At 42.0% G+C, this 19,980-nt stretch overlaps 2 protein-coding genes across 2 annotated transcripts; both read left to right on the top strand.

Annotated features, from left to right (window-relative positions):
• Positions 1-312: 312 nt before the first annotated feature.
• On the top strand, positions 313-1,275 carry LOC140593800 (olfactory receptor 9S13-like). Its single transcript, XM_072718879.1, has one exon. It carries the CDS (start codon positions 313-315, stop codon positions 1,273-1,275), a length of 963 nt encoding a protein of 320 aa, XP_072574980.1.
• A 12,505-nt stretch (positions 1,276-13,780) lies between these two features.
• Positions 13,781-14,743, top strand: LOC140593799 (olfactory receptor 9S13-like). The gene has a single exon (XM_072718878.1). The coding sequence runs from the start codon at positions 13,781-13,783 to the stop codon at positions 14,741-14,743; it is 963 nt and encodes a 320-aa protein (XP_072574979.1).
• The last annotated feature ends 5,237 nt before the right edge of the window (positions 14,744-19,980 follow it).

Here is a 19,980-nt window from a genome sequence, read left to right as displayed (position 1 = left end):
ACCACTGTCAGCATGAACTCTGCAAGACAGGCAAAATCTCTCTGCTTAACCAATTGCCTTTCAGATTCTGCTTCACAAAGACTTAGGAATCAAGGGAAGAAGAAATGCGCAGTACTGATATCACTGGACCAACGCGTTTATCTTGAATATTGTTTATTAATTCTTTGCTAAACCATTAACTCCATTATACCTTTAACCAGATTTTTGACTGTTGTTGTTTATCTTTCTAAATAGTGTCCTGCAGGGAGTTTAGCTTGACCCACTTAATCTGCCAACACAAAGGGGTAATTCCCCTCTGGAGGACCGAGGCTCATGCCATTGCAGAGTAATGGAAACCTCTCCAAGGTCTACGTTCAAGATTTTGTGCTGGAGGGATTTGCAGGTGGCCTTGAGACTCAGGCCCTTCTCTTTGCTGTATTCCTGGCCCTGTACATGGTGACTGTCCTGGGTAACCTCCTCATGATCATTGTTTTCACCCTGGATGCCCAACTGCACTCCCCAATGTACTTCTTCCTCAAGAACCTCTCCTTCGTGGACTTGTGCTACTCATCTGTGATCGCCCCCAATGCACTGGCCAACCTCTTCTCCTCATCCAAGGTCATCACCTTTGCAGGATGTGCCACCCAGTTTTTTATTTTATGCCTGATGGCCACAACTGAAGGCTTCCTCCTGGGTGTCATGGCCTACGACCGCTTCATGGCCATCTGTAGCCCCTTGCGCTACCCCATCACCATGTGCCAGTCTGCCTGCACTCGCCTGGTGCTGGGCGCCTACTGTGGAGGCTGCTTCAACTCTGTTGTGCAGACCAGCTTCACATTCCACCTCCCATTCTGCAGCTCCAACCGCATCAACCACTTCTTCTGTGATGTGCCCCCTCTGCTCCAGATCGCCTGTGGCAACACAGCCATCAATGAACTTCTCTTGTTTGGCATCTGTGGGCTCCTCATTGTGGCTGTGACGATTGTGATCCTCATCTCCTATGGCTACATCACAGTGACCATCCTGAGGATGGGATCAGGAGCTGGGAGACGCAAGATCTTCTCCACCTGTGGCTCCCACATGACTGCAGTGACCCTCTTTTTTGGGACTCTCTTTGTCATGTATGCCCAGCCAGGAGCAATTGAGTCCATGGAGCAGGGCAAGGTGGTCTCTGTCTTCTACACGCTGGTCATCCCAATGCTCAATCCCCTCATCTACAGTCGGCGAAACAAGGATGTGAAGGAGGCCCTGCGGAGGCGGGGCCAGAAACACATGGCCATGTGGAGGATGTGCTGAAGGGAGTCAATGTGTCCTGCAACCTTGATGGAGGATACGGAGATTGCCATAGGTGGGGTGATGGAGTTATTATGTAACAAACATAAACTGCTGTCATAAAAAAATAAGCTTTAGAGATGGGCTGTACCCTGTATCTACAACCAACAATAATTACTGTGTCCTGAAAAAAGGATTAAGTGGTAGTTCCTAGGTCAAGTGCTCTCTTCTGAATAAAATTGTTAAAAAAATGAGTCTTCCATATAGGAAAGAAATTAATGGTTGCTGCAGTGGAGGGTATGGGGAATGGGGTAACCGGATGACGGGCATTAAGGTGGGCACATGATGTCTATGATTCTCTTCTGCTCACACATGAGGCCCAGAGAGACTTCTGGGCTTTGAAGCCTGGCCGTGTAGGGGCAGATGGGTTCATACAGAGCTTGATGACACTGGTACCCAGGGGAACTGGGAGTCCCAGTGCACTCCTGAGGCCAGAAGACAAACAAGCTCACCTAATTGGCCATTCAAGGCTCCAAGTCCCAGCAGTTCCGGAGGAGAGACCTTCCCAGCCCCATGACCCCAAGGTGCGTGTCCTTGCACTACTGCCTGGATGAAGCAACAAGATGTGGCAGCTGAAGTGAGCTGAGGCCATTTCCTCCTCTGCTTCTACCAGAAACCAGGAGCTCCTGAGGCTTGAACATGGAGCACCCGTCCACATAGCCCCTGTGACCCCAAGACCCTCCTCTGCCCCCTCCCAACACTCTCTTCATTGCATGGGAACCCAAAGCTAAGGAGGGTTGACAGTTCTACAAGCTGATCTCATCATCATCTGCACAGACATGGGCTGTGTGACCTTCAGCAGTCATGACCCTCACCTAGAGGAGGTAAGGGTCAAGGAGCCATCCCTCAGGGGTCCAGGGTATGAAGGACACCAAGTGTGTAAGGGGGGCATCAGAGCTATGGTAGGCAGGAAGCACTCAGCAGGGCTTGCCTCAGCAGCTGAAGGGGTGACCCCACTCCTGCCCTGGCCAGCACTATTTGGTTTCAGGGTCATTCCATCTGAAGGAACAGCTTTTCATTATAATCAGAGGATCACAGCACCAGGCTCCCTCGTGACCTGAAATGTATTTCTCAGGCTCAAATCAGCAGCTCACCAGAGAAGTGAGAACACACTTCTAAGGGACATGGCCACAGGGTGGGGGATGCAGAAAGAGTGTAGTTCAAGGCCAGCCCAGGGGAGCTCATGGCTCTGCAGGAAGGCAGACATGACAACAAACATGTGCAATATGATGGGACACAGGCAGTGAGGGGGGGTGTCACCAGGTTGCTGATGGCACAAACAGGAAACAGTCACTTCAGAGAGGTGACGGAGAACCCGTGGGGAGACAGGACACATTTCAAATGTGTCCAGCACGTTTGGCTCCTCTCCTCTGCACATCACTTCTACCTGTCTCTCGCCTGTATTTCTACAGGGTTGTCTTATTCTTGCGGGTCAAGGATTATGTGTATATTGTGCAGACAAGTCCTTTCCCTCCCGTATTGCAGTGTGCCTTCCCAAGCTGTGCTCTGCCTTGACACACTCTGCAGACTCTCTCGATTTTCATGTAGCTCCATCCACAAGGTATTTCCTTCGTGCTTTACTCCTTTTTGCTCCCTGCACAGGATATTTGGGAGGCACTTTCCTGCTTGAGGACCTGGAGGGTCTTCTCTATTCTCATCACTATTTTGCTTTCAAATCTAACTCTGCATTCAGCCTGGACTGTTTTGTGTGTCTAGTATGAGATAAGAGCCAAATCTCAGTGGTTAGCCTATGACTCTTAATTGACCCAGATTTTTTACTTTTCCATAGACTACCCACCTGTTTGGTAAATGGGGTTGTCTAGACAAGCACTGAGTTGCAAATTCCACAACTTTTCAATTTATGAAAACACTCTGTCACGATCCACTCCGATTCAAGGATCTCACTGATATCGTCCTTTAATTCCCGACCTCAGTAATTTCGCCTTTTCTCCTTCATCCCTCAAAGTCCTGTTATTCAATCAGTCATCCCAAATTATCACCTTTTGCTATAACATCTTTCTGGTGTATGTCTCTTTTGTATTTAGTAAATTTTCTTCTTTACTTTCTTCCCTTCCATTTTCTTGGGATTTCTTTTCTTTTCTTTTCTTTTCTTTTCTTTCCTTTTTTTGGATACAAGACCTTTCTTTTTAATATAAATTTATTTTTTATTGGTGTTCAATTTGCCAACATACAGAATAACACCCAGTGCTCATCCTGTCAAGTGCCCATCTCACTGCCCACCACCCAGTCACTCCCATCCCCCGCCCTCCTCCCTTTTCCTTCCACCCGCCCTCCTCACCTTCCACCACCCCTAGTTCATTTCCCAGAGTGAGGAGTCTTCCATGTTCTGTCTCTCTTTCTGATATTTCCTACCCATTTCTTCTCCCTTCCCCTCTATTCCATTTCACTATTATTTATATTCCCCAAATGAATGAGACCTTGGGATTTCATTAACAATTATTTTTATAATATTCTCAGATGAATACTATTTCCTGTTTTTCTGCTTTTCTTACATGTGGACTTTAGCCTATAAATTTGTCTTTAAACACAGACGATAATGCATCCAAACTGCTACTTTTGTTACTCGTCTTATGCAATTTCTATATTTCAAAATTCTTGTTTACAACCATGGCTTACTTAGAAGTATTTTTAAAATTAAAAATACATGAGGATTTTAAAATGCTCTATTTGTGATTTACCTTTGGCTTGGTTTCATATAAATTGCACACAAATATATTTTTTACACCTTCAGTCCTTTGAAATTTGTTGAAAGCTGCAATGAATCCAGAACATAACCAATGTGTTAATATGTTCTTTATACTCTTGAAAATAATGTACATCCTCTGACTGATTGATAAAGAGGTGATATATACGTGCATTGCAGTATTACTCAGCCATAAAAACCCATGAAGCCTTGCCATTTACAATAACATGGGTGGATATAGAGGGTCCTATGCTAAGTGAATGAAGTCAGAGAAAAACAATTATCATATGATCTCACTCATGTGTGGAATTTCAGAAACAAAACAAATGAACATAGGGGAAGAAAGGAAAGAAGCAAACCAGAAAACACTCTGAACTACAGAGAACACACTGAGGGTAAGAGAGGCGGGGGATGGGGGGCTCCAGGCGATGGGGATGAAGGAGCGCACCTGTCGTGATGAGCATCAGGTGCTGTATAGAAGGGCTGAATCACTACACTGTACACCTGAAACTAATATTATACTCTCTTAACTATACTGGACTTTAAACAAAATCTTTAGGAAAAAGAAAACAAAGAATATACATCCTGCTGTTGGGTGCTGTGCTCCATTAGGTTATCGTCTCTATGTTACTGCCTAAACGTTCCGTATCCAGGTTGGCACCTTGTGTGATTGTTCTATCAGTTCCAAGGGAGGGGGTTAAAATCTCTCACATAGTTGTGGATTTGTACTTTTCTCCCATAAGTGACCAGTTTTGTTTTGTATATCCTGAGGCTCTTCTGGCAGGTGCTCACACGTTTAACACGGTTGCCTGTCTTGGGGGAACCAAATGTTTCTCATCACTGTGAAGTGTCCTCTTCTCAGCTGATTTTCCAATTTGAAGTCGGCTATTGGGCTAGTATAGCAACTGTGGTGGCGTGTGGTTTTTGCTAAAATATTATTTTGCTGTGTATGTTCCCATCACTTTCATTTTCAACATTTTATGTTTGCTTTTTATATCTCTTAAGATTGCATATTATTTTTAATAATGAATTTATTTTTTACTGGTGTTCAATTTGCCAACATACAGAATAACACCCAGCACTCATCCCGCCAAGTGCCCGCCTCAGTGCCCGTCACCGAGTCACCCCCACCCCCCGCCCTCCTGCCCTCCCACCACCCCAAGTTCGTTTCCCAGAGTTAGGAGTCTTTATGTTCTGTCTCCCTTTCTGATATTTCCTACCCATTTCATCTCCCTTCCCGTCTATTCCCTTTCACTATTATTTATATTCCCCAAATGAATGAGAACACATAATGTTTGTCCTTCTCCGATTGCATATTTTTCAGTTTTGTTTCTTCAACCTGGATACTAGTGCACAACTTTTCATTGGAGATGTCACTTTAATCATGTTGTACACGAGACAGTTTAGTCCTTCACATGATACAGATAAATTTAGGCTTTATGTATACCATGTTCTTTAGTGCTCTTTATTTTTTTTAAATTAATTTTTATTGGTGTTCAATTTACCAACATACAGAGAAACACCCAGTGCTCTTTAGTGCTCTTTATTTCTTTCTCCTTTTTTTAAATCTTCATTGAAAAGTATTATTCCACCTTTATTATATTAGCTCTAAGTTTTACTTCCATTTGCTCTTTTTTTCTTTTGTTAGGGGTGGCAAACAGATTACAACTTACATTATTGACCTAATACAACCTACGTTAGTATAGTTACTGACTCCCTGAACAATGAGGAAACCCTTTCAACTCTACGTATTTACTCCCAATTACCTGTCTTTGGTGTGGTGTACTTTACTTTCTGCATTTTCAACCTGATGTGCACTGCATAAAATCTGTATTTATTTAGGGGTATCCATATTGGGGCCCTTTTTTATAATCTTCATTCTTTCTGCCATCTCTGAGCTCCCCTCACCCCCAAGGTCAGTTTCCTGCTACCTAAAGGTCACGTCTACTTTACCTCCTGTGTGAGACAAATTCTCTTCACTTAGTTTTATTTTATTTATGTTTAGATGCATGCCTCTCTTTATTATGGCTGTTCTCAAACACACGGACATGAAACTAGAGCAGTAATGGATGACCTATCGCACCCACCAACTTCAACATTATCAATCTAGAGCCCATGATAACTACCTCCTTTAAACAGTGAAGACTTTAAAGAAAGACAACTCTTATGTTACTATTATCCTTTAAACAATTAATAATGAATTCCTAATATTATAGAATTGCCATTTAGTGCTTCAATTGTCCTGATTGACTCATTTGTCCTTTCTGGTGTGTTTTGGAACAGGATTCATAACATCCTTACTCCATGTTCTCATGATGCCCCTAAAGCCTCTCATCCCTGGCTTCCTGTCCCTCTATTTTCATTTCAATATTATTACTCACCTTCTTTATTGAACAAACACATGGTTTATCCTGCAAAGTTTCTCACACACGACAGATTTTGCCGACCTTGTCCCTGTAGGGTTGATTAGCATATTCTATTGGTCCTTATATTTCCAGTAACTGGTCGGTCCCAGAGGCTCAGTCGGACTCATGATTGATTTTTCTGGCAGGAATATTTCGTAAGTGTTGCGTGTACTTCCACTGAGAGGTCCACCTGGCTGCATCTCTTGTCCTGGAGTAACAGTAGCCATAGGTAATCTTACCTAAACTCGTTGTTTCATTATGGGTTTATCAGATGATAATATTCAAATTCTGTACTTCAATTTTCATTTATTAGTTGCAATATTCTGTAATGGAAAAATCCCTCTAAACATTGATTTCCTCAGTATGAGGGTCACTGTGTGGCTTCCCTCTGCACCATACTCCAAAGAAGCCAATGAAGGGGGTTTTATTTTCAGTATTAGAAACTCATGAGTTTTTATACATTTGATATGCTTCAATTAAATTCTCTCAGTTTAAAAGGCTGACAAGATTTTCTTCGACGTGGATGGAACTGGGGCGTATTATTCTGAGTGAAATAAGTCAATCAGAGAAGGACAAACATTATATGGTCTCATTCATTTGGGTAATATAAAAAATAGTGAAAGTGAATAAAGGGTAAAAGAGAAAAAATGAGTGGGAAATATCAGAGAAGGGAGACAGAACATGAGAGACTCCTAACTCTGGGGAACGAACTAGGGGTGGTAGAAAGGGAGGTGGGTGGGGGGTTGGGTGACTGCCTGACGGGCACTGAGGGGAGCACTTGATGGGAGGAGCCCTGGGTGTTCTTCTATATGTTGGCAAATTGAAGACCAATAAAAAATAAATCTACACAAAAATTAAAAAATAAAATGCTGGTAAATGTTCTTATTTCACCTTCATAGTTTCTTTTTTTTTTATTTTTATTTTTATTTTTTATTTTTTTTTAATTAATTTTTATTGGTGTTCAATTTACCAACATACAAAAAAACACCCAGTGCTCATCGACCTTCATTGTTTCTTTTTCTAAATTTTTAAATTTGGGGAATATAAAAAATAGTGAAAGGGAATAAAGGGGAAAGGAGAAAAAATAAGTGAGAAATATCAGAAAGGGAGACAGAACATGAAAGACTCCTAACACTGTAAAACGAACTAGGGGTGGTGGAAGGGGAGGAGGGCAGAGGGAGGGGGTGACTGGGTGGCGGGCACTCACAGGGGCACTTGACGGGATGAGCACTGGGTGTTATTCTGTATGTTGGCAAATTGAACACCAATAAAAAATAAATTTATTTTAAAAAATAAATAAATAAAATTTTGAATTGAGGAACAAAGATCACACGACATTTTTACCAGTTCAAAGTGTACCATTAAGCATGGTCCTTAATTTTTAAAGTATCCACAGTGCTCATCTCTCTGGTTCCAGAAGAGTTTCATCACCCAAAGAAACCCTATTCCCATCAGCACACTCCCTTCCCTCTCCCAACCATATTTTGGCAAATACAAATGCACTTCTGTCCCTCTTCTGCATATTTTATAAAAAGAATTTACAGAATATTCAGGCTTTTGTGCCAAGCTTCATTTATTTAGTATAATTTTTTCAAGGTTCATCCATGGTGTATCTTGTACTAGAACTTTCTTTCTTTCAGGGAACTTGGGTGGTTCGGTCAGTTCAGCATCCGACTCTTGATTTCGGCTCAGCTCATGATCTCAGAGTTGTGAGTCAAGCCCCATATTGGGCTCCATGCTGGGCCCAGATTCTGCTTAAGATTCCCCCCTCCCCTTCTCTCCCTCTGCCCCTCCTCTTGCTCACCTGTGTGCTCCCTCCCTAACCCCCCCCCCCACACACAAGAACTTTATTTCTTTTGTGGATGAATATTGTTTTGCTGTATGAATATTTCACATTTTGTTTATCTCTTCACCATTTGATGGACATTCGGCTTCCATTAGCTTTTTAGCTATTACGAATATTGCTGCTATGAACACTTGTGAACAGGCTTGTGTGTGAACGTATATTGTCAACTCTCCTGGGCATATCCCTATATGTGGATTAGGGTGGGTCGTAGGGAAACCCTGTGTCTAACTTTTTGAGGGATGGCAAGACCACTTTCTACAGAGGCTGTGCCACTCTTATATTTTTACCTGCCGGATATGAAGGTTCTATTTTCCAAATTCTCACCAACCCTTGTTCTTCTCAGTCTTTAAAAATAATTGTAACCATCCTAACAGACAAAGTGAAATCTCATAGTGGTTTTGTTCCACAGTTCCCTCTTGACTAACGACATTGAATTATGTCTCTTGAACTTATTGGGCAGTTGTATGTATCTTTCGAGAAATGCCCATGCAAACAAAACCTTTGCCCAGTTAAACATTTGACTGTGTTTTTGTTGCTGAGTTGGAGGAATTCTCTATATTCCATGGATATTTTATCCTTATTAGATATGTATCAATTGTCAAAAGTATTTACCTTAATATAGATTTTTGTCTTCGTCTTGAGAGTGTCCTTTGATGCACAAGATTTTAATTTACACGAAGTTCAATTTGTCTATTTTATCATATTTTAGTTTTGATTCTCCTATTTTGTAGTCTGTACTTTGATGTCATATAGGAATTTGCTGACGAATCCAAAGTCACAATAATTAACACTGATGTCTAGTTCACCCCTGATAGTTTTATAGTTTTAGCACATGCATTTAGGTATTTGTCCATTTTGAGTTAATTTTTGTATGTGGTGTGAGGTAAAGCTCTTAATTCATTCTTTTGCATGTGGATTATAGACTTTTTTCCTCAACATTTATGAAAAATACTCTTTTCTCACTGTTGGATGGTGCCCTTGGGCCCCTCGTTGAAAATCACAGGTGAGTTTATTTCTGTATTTGATTCGTTTCCTTGGCTCTATGTCTATCCTCATGCAAGCACAACACTGTTCTGCATCAAAGTCAGTTTTGAAATCAGGAAGTGTCAGGCCTCTTACTTTGCTCTCTTCATATATTTTTTCAGCCATTTGGGTCAATTTTTGCCAAAAAAAAAAAACCACCACGAAATATAAAACGGTAATTGGAGTTTGATAGGATTACATTGAATCTATATGTAAACATGAGGAGTACTACATCTAGACATTAGTAAGTCCTCCGGTCCATGATCATGGGATATCTTCACATTGATGTGGGTCCTCTTCATCTTTCCACAATGATTTGTACTTTTTTGGATCTCCTAAGATGATCACGTAGATTTTCCCCCTGAATTCCATGTCTATGGTGTATTATATGGAGGGATTTTTTTTCTTTTTGTATATTGGCCTACTCTCGTATTCCTGGATAACTCTCACTTGGTTATGCTGTATAATCCCTGTGAAGTTTATAATACTGTTCACATCTATTATTTCCTTGCTGATACTTAGTTTTGTTGTTCTATCCATTATTGAAAATAGAGTATTGAGGCTTTTTTATGTTTTTATTGGAGTTCAATTTGCCAACAAATAGCATAACATCCAGCGCTCATCCTGTCAGATGCCCCCCTCAGTGCCCGTCACCCAGTCACCATTCCCTCCACCCACCTCCCTTTCCACCACCCCTTGTTGGTTTCCCAGAACCAGGAGCCTCCATGTTCTGTCACTTTCTCGGTTATTTCCCATTCAGTTCCCCTCCTTTCTCTTTAATCCCGTTCACAATTTTTATATTCCCCGTATGAGTGAGACCATATGATGATTGTCCTTCTCTGATTGACTTACTTCACTCACCATAATACCCTCCAGTTCCATCCACATTGAAGCAAATGGTAGGTATTTGTCATTTCTAATGGCTGAGGAATATCCCATTGTATACATAGACCACAGCTTCTTTATCCATCATCTTTCAATGGGCATCAAGGCTCCTTCCACAGTTTGGCTACTGTGGACATTGCTGCTAGAAACATTGGGGTGTAGGTGACCCACCGTTTCACTGCATCTGTATCTTTGGGGTAAATCCCCAGCAGTGCAATTGCTGGGTTCTAGGGCAGGTCTATTTTTCTCTCTTTGAGGAACCTCCACACAGTTTTCCAGAGTGGCTGCATTCCCACCACAGTTCAAGAGGGTTCCTCTCTCTCCACATCCTCTCCAACATTTGTGGTATCCCATCTTGTTCATTTTCACCATTCTCACTGGTGTGAGTTAGGATCTCCTGGTGGTTTTGTTTTGTATTTCCCTGATGGCCAGTGATGCGGTGCATTTCCTCATGTGCTTGTTGGCCATGTCTATGTCTTCCTCTGTGAGATTTATATTCATGACTTTGCCCATTTCATGATTGGATTGTTGCTTCTTTGCTGTTGAGTTTAATAAGTTCTACATAGATCTTGGATACTAGCCCTTTAGCTGATAGGTCATTTGCAAATGTCTTCTCCCATCTGTAGTTGTCTTTTAGTTTTGTTCACTGTTTCTGTGGTGTGCAGAAGCTTCTTATCTTGATTAAGTCCCAATAGTTCATTTTTGCTTTTGTTTCTCTTGCCTTCATAGATAGATCTTGCAAGAAGTTGCTGTGGCCAACTTCAAAAAGGCTGTTGCCTGTATTCTGCCCGAGGATTTTGATGGATTCTTGTCTCACGTTTAGATCTTTCATCCATTTTGACTTTATCTTTGTGTCTGGTGTCAGACAATAATCTAGTTTCGTTCTGCTACACATGGCTGTCCAATTTTCCCAGCACCATTTATTGAAGAGACTGTCCTTTTTCACCTGGATAGTCTTTCCTGCCTTGTTGGATATTAGTCGGCCATAGAGTTGAGGGCCCATTTCTGGGTTCTCTATTCTGCTCCATTGATGTATGTGTCTGTTTTTGTGCCGGTACCACCGTGTCTTGATGGTCACAGCTTTGTAGTACAACTTGAAACTTGGCATTGTGATGCCCCCGGCTCTGGTTTTCTTTTTCAATATTCCCCGGGCTATTTGGGGTCTTTTCTGACTCCACACAAATCTTAAGATTATTTGTTCCAACTCCCTAATGAACGTTCATGGGATATTTTTAAAAGATTTTATTTATTTATTCATAATATACAGAGAGAAAGAGAGAGAGGCAGAGAGAAAAGCAGGCTCCATGCAGGGAGCCCAGCATGGGACTCAATCCCGTGTCTCCAGGATCATGCCCTAAGCTGAAGGCGGTGCTAAACCACTGAGTCACCGGTGCTGCCCCCAAGTCCATGGGATTTGGATAGGGATTGCACTGAATGTGTAAATTGCCCTGGGTAGCAGAGACATTTTCACAATATTAATTCTTCCAATCCGTAAGCATGGAATATTTTTCCATCTCTTTGTGACTTCCTCAATTTCTTTCACAAGTGTTCTGTAGTTTTAGGGTATAGATCCTTTCCTTCTTTGGTTGGTTTATTCCTAGGTATCTTATGCTTTTGGGTACAATTGTAAATGGATTGACTCCTTAAGTGTTACAGCTACATTCACTTTGAGTTCTGAAGGATATGTTCGGCTAGATGCAGAATAATAGTTGATAAGTATTTTCTTTGAAGAAAGGAAAATATATTTCCTTTTAATTTGGCTTCCATTATTTTTAATGTGGTAAGACAATGGTCAGTCTTATTTCTAACTTTAAACGTTGAAATGACTATGTCTTTTTTTTTGGTCTTCTTTGTAAAGAAAGGTTTTATTATTTATTTTAGAGGAGGGGCACTGGGAAAGGGAGCGAGGGTCTCAAACAGATTCTGTGCTGAATGTGAGGCTGCCATGGTAACCAACCAATCTCACAACTCTGAGATCACAACCTGAGCAGAAGGCAGGAATCAGAGTCCTAACTGACTGTTCCTCTTAGGGGCCCCTGAAGTGATTGTCTTCTTTCTCAGAATGCTTTTATACTTTTCTCTTTATTTTGACTCTAAATATTTTTACTATGATATGTCCAAGTGTGGCGTTCTTTGTATAAATGCTGCTTTGATTTTGTAGGTTAATGAATCTGTAGAAAAATATCTTTCATTGTTTTGAGATAACACCTGGCCATTAACTCCTCAAGCACTGATTCAGCATATTAATCTCTTTAATCATTTTTTGGAATTCAAATATGTATATCTCTATGCTATTGATCTCTAACACTCATTTCTGATTTTTTCTGTCCTTTTGTCTCTCAAACTTCACTCTGAGTATTTTCCACTGATCTGTATTCTACTTCACAAATTTTCTTCTTAGCTAATCTTTGAAATTCATTCATTGAGTTCCTAATTTTAGCCATTGTACTTCTAAACTGTTACATATTATTCGCTTTATTGCTTGCAAATTTCAAATAAGATTGTAAGTCTCAACTTCCATTCTTTTGTTTTGTTATTTATTTATTTATTTTATAATAAATTTATTTTTTATTGGTGTTGAATTTGCCAACATACAGAATAACACCCAGTGCTCATCCCGTCAAGTGCCCCCCCGCAGTGCCCGCCACCCATTCACCCCCAACCCCGCCCAACTCCCCTTCCACCACCCCTAGTTCGTTTCCCAGAGTTAGGAGTCTTTATGTTCTGTCTCCCTTTCTGATATTCTTCTTTAAAAAATTATTTATTCATGAGAGATACAGAGACTGACACACAGAGAGAGAGAGAGAGAGAGGCAGAGACACATGCTAGGGAGAAGCAGGTTCCATGCAGAAAGCCCGACGTGGGACTCGATCCTGGGACTCCAGGATCATGCCCTGGGGCAAAGGCAGGCCCTAACCACTGAACCACCCAGGCATCCCTCATCTTTCATTCTTTCAAATAATAACTTTATTAAAATTTACATATGTGTTTCACCAAAATCGGAAACCTCTTGGGGTTTCTCTATGGTTAGGTAATTTTAATTTTTATTGCAGGAATTCAATTTTTTAATTCTGTCTGGCAGTAATTACAAAAAGCTTTTAGAGAAAACATCTGCAGTCTAGGATAACATGTCTTCAACTCGATATATATTAATTTTTGCAGAGTTTTCGAGCATAGCATGCAGATCGTGTCTTAATATACTTTCAGTGATTGAAATGGCCAGAATCTCAGCTGCATACTTACTCCTGATTTAACTCACTCCCATGGTGCATCCTGGCTGGTTCGTAGTAACCAACCACTGTCAGCATGAGCTCTGCAAGACAGGCAAAATCTCACTGCTTAACCAATTGCCTTTCAGATTCTGCTTCACAGAGACTTAGGAATCAAGGGAAGAAGAAATGCTCAGTACTGATATCACTGGACCAACGCGTTTATCTTGAATATTGTTTATTAATTCTTTGCTAAACCATTAACTCCATTATACCTTTAACCAGATTTTTGACTGTTGTTGTTTATCTTTCTAAATAGTGTCCTGCAGGGAGTTTAGCTTGACCCACTTAATCTGCCAACACAAAGGGGTAATTCCCCTCTGGAGGACCGAGGCTCATGCCATTGCAGAGTAATGGAAACCTCTCCAAGGTCTACGTTCAGGATTTTGTGCTGGAGGGATTTGCAGGTGGCCTTGAGACTCAGGCCCTGCTCTTTGCTGTATTCCTGGCCCTGTACATGGTGACTGTCCTGGGTAACCTCCTCATGATCATTGTTATCACCCTGGATGCCCAACTGCACTCCCCAATGTACTTCTTTCTCAAGAACCTTTCCTTCGTGGACTTGTGCTACTCATCTGTGATCGCCCCCAATGCACTAGCCAACTTCTTCTCCTCATCCAAGGTCATCACCTTTGCAGGATGTGCCACCCAGTTTTTCTTTTTATCCCTGATGGCCACAACTGAAGGCTTCCTCCTGGGTGTCATGGCCTACGACCGCTTCATGGCCATCTGTAGCCCCTTGCGCTACCCCATCACCATGTGCCAGTCTGCCTGCACTCGCCTGGTGCTGGGCGCCTACTGTGGAGGCTGCTTCAACTCTGTTGTGCAGACCAGCTTCACATTCCAACTCCCATTCTGCAGCTCCAACCGCATCAACCACTTCTTCTGTGATGTGCCCCCTCTGCTCCAGATCGCCTGTGGCAACACGGCCATCAATGAACTTCTCTTGTTTGGCATCTGTGGGCTCCTCATTGTGGCTGTGACGATTGTGATCCTCATCTCCTATGGCTACATCACAGTGACCATCCTAAGGATGGGATCAGGAGCTGGGAGACGCAAGATCTTCTCCACCTGTGGCTCCCACATGACTGCAGTGACTCTCTTTTTTGGGACTCTCTTTGTCATGTATGCCCAGCCAGGAGCAATTGAGTCCATGGAGCAGGGCAAGGTGGTCTCTGTCTTCTACACGCTGGTCATCCCAATGCTCAATCCCCTCATCTACAGTCTGCGAAACAAGGATGTGAAGGAGGCCCTGCGGAGGCTGGGCCAGAAACACTCGGCCATGTGGAGGATGTGCTGAAGGGAGTCAATGTGTCCTGCAACCTTGATGGAGGATACGGAGATTGCCACAGGTGGGGTGATGGAGTTATTATGTAACAAACATAAACTGCTGTCATAAAAGAATAAGCTTTAGAGATGCGCTGTACCCTGTATCTACAACCAACAATGATTACTGTGCCCTGAAAAAAGGATTATGTGGTAGTTCCTAGGTCAAGTGCTCTCTTCTGAATAAAATTGTTAAAAATGAGTCTTCCATATAGGAAAGAAATTAATGGTTGCTGAGGTGGAGGGTATGGGGAATGGGGTAACCGGATGACGGGCAATCAGGTGGGCACATGATGTCTATGATTCTCTTCTGCTCACACCTGAGGCCCAGAGAGACTTCTGGGCTTTGGAGCCTGGCCATGTAGGGGCGGACTGGTTCAGACAGAGCTTGATGACAGTGGTACCCAGGGGAACCGGGAGTCCCAGTGCACTCCAGAGGCCAGAAGACAAACAAGCTCACCTAATTGGCCATTCAGGCCTCCAAATCCCAGCAGTTCAGGAGGAGAGACCTTCCCAACCCCATGACCCTAAGGTGCACGTCCTTGCAGTACTGCCTGGATGAAGCAACAAGATGTGGCAGCTGAAGTGAGCTGAGGTCATTTCCTCCTCTGTTTCTACCAGAAACCAGGAGCTCCTGAAGCTTGAACATGGAGCACCCATCCACACAGTTCCTGTGACCCCAAGACCCTCGCCTGCCCCTCCCAACACTCTCTGCATTGCATGGGAACCCAAAGCTAAGAAGGAGGGGTGATAGTTCTACAAGCTGATCTCATCATCATCTGCACAGACATGGGCTGTGTGACCTTCAACAGTCATGACCCTCACCTGGAGGAGGTAAGGGTCAAGGCAGCCATCCCTCAGGGGTCCAGGGTATGAAGGACACCAAGTGTGTAAGGGGGGCATCAGAGCTATGGTAGGCAGGAAGCACTCAGCAGGGCTTGCCTCAGCAGCTGAAGGGGTGACCCCACTCCTGCCCTGGCCAGCACTATTTGGGCTCAGGGTCATTCCATCTGAAGGAACAGCTTTTCATTATAATCAGAGGATCACAGCACCAGGCTCCCTCGTGACCTGAAATGTATTTCTCAGGTTCAAATCAGTAGCCTACCAGAGAAGTGAGAACACACTTCTAAGGCACATGGCCACAGGGTGAGGGATGCAGAAAGAGTGTAGTTCAAGGCCAGCCCTGGGGAGCTCATGGCTCTGCAGGAAGGCAGACATGTCAACAAACATGTGCAATATGATGGGACACAGGCAGTGAGGGGGGGTGTGACCAGGTTACCTATGGCACAAACAGGAAACAGTCACATCAGAGAGGTGATGCAGAGCCCGTGGGGAGACAGGACACATTTCAAATGTGTCCAGCACGTTTGGCTCCTCTCCTCTGCACATCACTTCTACCTGCCTCTCGCCTGTATTTCTACAGGGTTGTCTTATTCTTGCGGGTCAAGGATTATGTGTATATTGTGCAGACAAGTCCTTTCCCTCCCGTATTGCAGTGTGCCTTCCCAAGCTGTGCTCTGCCTTGGCACACTCTGCAGACTCTCTCGATTTTCATGTAGCTCCATCCACAAGGTATTTCCTCCGTGCTTTACTCCTTTTTGCTCCCTGCACAGGATATTTGGGAGGCACTTTCCTGCTTGAGGACCTGGAGGGTCTTCTCTATTCTCATCACTATTTTGCTTTCAAATCTAACTCGGCATTCAGCCTGGACTGTTTTGTGTGTCTAGTATGAGGTAAGAGCCAAATCTCAGTGGTTAGCCTATGACTCTTAATTGACCCAGATTTTTTACTTTTCCATAGACTACCCACCTGTTTGGTAAATGGGGTGTCTAGACAAGCACTGAGTTGACTTCCAGGCTCTCTGTTGTGTTCCCTACTCAGATGGCCTATCCTCTGTCGCTATCATTGGTTCATCACACCTACTGTGAGTTGCTGATAGTGCAAATCCCCCTCGCTGTTTCTCAAAACTGTCTTGGAAACACTAGTGTTGCAAAATTCAACATGGTTTTAGGATCACCTCTTCAAATTGCACAATAAAAAATCACAGTGACTCACTTCACTGTGGGGGGAACTGGCATCTTTGTAATATTGAGTGTTCCAGTTTGGGGATCTGGAATCCCATCATGTTACTTAAGTCTACTTTGGTTTCTCTCTACAGTTTAGTATTTTAGTAATCTCTGCATTGCCAGGATACAGACACTTCGTGTTGGGCATACCATGACTTCTATATGGGACTTAATCAGATTTTGTTTGCTAAATATGCTTATATACTTGTGATTGAGATAGTGTAATTGTAAAAAATTTCCTATAATATCCTTGTTAGAGTTTGGCATTAATATTACATGGGCCTCATAAAATAACATGGAAATTTTCCTTCTATTGTTTTGAAGATTTCGTGTAAGATTCAGTTTTGGTAGACTTGGTCATAGTTAGTAAAGGTATTCACTTTCCACGGCAAAGCCATCTAGGCCTGGAACCTGTTCCATGGAAAGATTTTAAAATACATATCACATTTCTCAGTAATTACGAAACCTACAGATTTCAACCTCGTTCATTATTGGGACATTTGGATTGGGTGAAATCTTTCTAGTAGTTTTCAAATTCCACAACTTTTTAAGTTTATGAAAACACTCTGTCACAATCCACTCCGATTCAAGGGTCTCAGGGATAACCTCCTTTCCTTCCCGACCTCAGTAATTTCTGCCTTTTCTCCTTCATCCCTCAAAAGTCTGGTTATTCGATCAGTCATCCCAAATTATCACCTTTTGTTATAACATCTCTCTGGTGTATGTCTGTTTTGTATTTAATAAATTTTCTTCTTTACTTTCTTCCCTTCCAATTTTTTGGGATTCATGCACTAATTTTTTATAATACTTTCAGACGAATACTATTTCCTGTTTTTCTACTTTTCTTACATATGGACTTAAGCCTATAAATTTGCCTTTAAACACAGACGATAATGCATCCAAACTGCCACTTTTGTTACTCGTCGTATGCAATTTCTATATTTCAAACCCTTGTTCTTCTCAGTCTTTAAAAATAATTGCAACCATCCTAACAAACAAAGTGGAATCTCATAGTGGTTTTGTTCCACAGTTCCCTCTTGACTAACGACATTGAATAATGTCTCTTGAACTTATTTACACCCAGGGCTTACTTAGAAGTATTTTTAAAATTAAAAATACACAAGGATTTTTAAATGATCTATTTGTGATTTACTTTTGGCTTGGTTTCATATAAATTGCACACAAATATATTTTTTACACCTTCAGTCCTTTGAAATTTGTTGAAAGCTGCAATGAATCCAGAATATAACCAATGTGTCAATATGTTCTTTATACTCTTGAAAATAATGTACATCCTCTGACTGATTGATAAAGAGGTGATATATACGTGCATTGCAGTATTACTCAGCCATAAAAACCCATGAAGCCTTGCCATTTACAATAACATGGGTGGATATAGAGGGTCCTATGCTAAGTGAATGAAGTCAGAGAAAAACAATTATCATATGATCTCACTCATGTGTGGAATTTCAGAAACAAAACAAATGAACCTAGGGGAAGAAAGGAAAGAAGCAAACCAGAAAACACTCTGAACTACAGAGAACACACTGAGGGTAAGAGAGGCAGGGGACGGGGATGGAGGGCTCGAGTTGATGGGGATGAAGGAGCGCACCTGTCATGATGAGCACCAGGTGCTGTATAGAAGAGCTGAATCACTATACTGTACACCTGAAAAAATATTATACTCTCTTAACTATACTAGACTTTAAACAAAACCTTTAGGAAAAAGAAAACAAAGAATATACATCCTGCTGTTGGATGCCGTGCTCCATTAGGTTATGGTCACTATGCTACAGCCTAAACGTTCCGTATCCAGGTTGGCACCTTGTGTGATTGTTCTATCAGTTCCAAGGGAGGGGGTTAAAATCTCTCACAGAGTTGTGGATTTGTACTTTTCTCCCGTAAGGGCCCAGTTTTGCTTTGCATATCCTGAGTCTCTTCTGGCAGGTGCTCACACAGTTAACACGGTTGCCCGTCATAGGGGAACCAAATGTTTCTCATCAATGTGAAGTGTCCTCTTCTCAGCTGGTTTTTCCACTTTGAAGTTGGCTATCGGGCTAGTATAGCAACTGTGGTGGCGTGTGGTTTTTGCTAAAATATTATTTTGCTGTGTATGTTCCCATCACGTTCATTTTCAACATTTTATGTTTCCTTTTTATATCTCTTAAGATTGCATATTATTTTTAATAATAAATTTATTTTTATTGGTGTTCAATTTTCCAACCTACACAATAACACCCAGTGCTCATCCCGCCAAGTGCCCCCCTCAGTGCCCGTCACCCATGCACTCCCACCCTCCGCCCTCCTCCCCTTCCACCACCTCTAGTTCGTTTTACAGAGTTAGGAGTCTTTCATGTTCTGTCTCCCTTTCTGATATTTCCTACCCATTTCTTCTCCCTTCCCTTCTATTCCCTTTCACTATTATTTGTATTCCCCAAATGAATGAGAACACATAATGTTTGTCCTTCTCCGATTGCATATTTTTCAGTTTTGTTTCTTCAACCTGGCTACTAGCGCACAACTTTTCATTGGAAATTTCACTTTAATCATGTTGTACACGAGACAGTTTAGTCCTTCAGATGATACAGATAAATTTAGGCTTTATGTATACCATGTTCTTTAGTGCTCTTTATTTCTTTCTCCTTTTTTTAACATTCATTGAAAAGTATTATTCCACGTTTATTATATGAGCTCTAAGTTTTACTTCCATTTGCTCTTTTTTTCTTTTGTTAGGGGTGGCAAACAGATTACAACTTACATTATTGACCTAATACAACCTACGTTAGTATAGTTACTGACTCCCTGAACAATGAGGAAACCCTTTCAACTCTACGTATTTACTCCCAATTACCTGTCTTTGGTGTGGTGTACTTTACTTTCTGCATTTTCAACCTGATGTGCACTGCATAAAATCTGTATTTATTTAGGGGTATCCATATTGGGGCCCTTTTTTATAATCTTCATTCTTTCTGCCATCTCTGAGCTCCCCTCACCCCCAAGGTCAGTTTCCTGCTACCTAAAGGTCACGTCTACTTCTCCTCCTGTGTGAGACAAACTCTCTTCACTTAGTTTTATTTTATTTTTGTTTAGATGCATGCCTCTCTTTATTATGGCTGTTCTCAAAAGCACGGACATGAAACTAGAG

The sequence above is a fragment of the Vulpes vulpes genome, chromosome 9 (assembly GCF_048418805.1).
Source record: "Vulpes vulpes isolate BD-2025 chromosome 9, VulVul3, whole genome shotgun sequence".
NCBI classification, from domain to species: Eukaryota; Metazoa; Chordata; class Mammalia; order Carnivora; family Canidae; genus Vulpes; species Vulpes vulpes.
The sequence above is the reverse complement of the archived record's forward strand: the minus strand, read 5'-3'. Positions and strand labels throughout refer to the sequence as shown.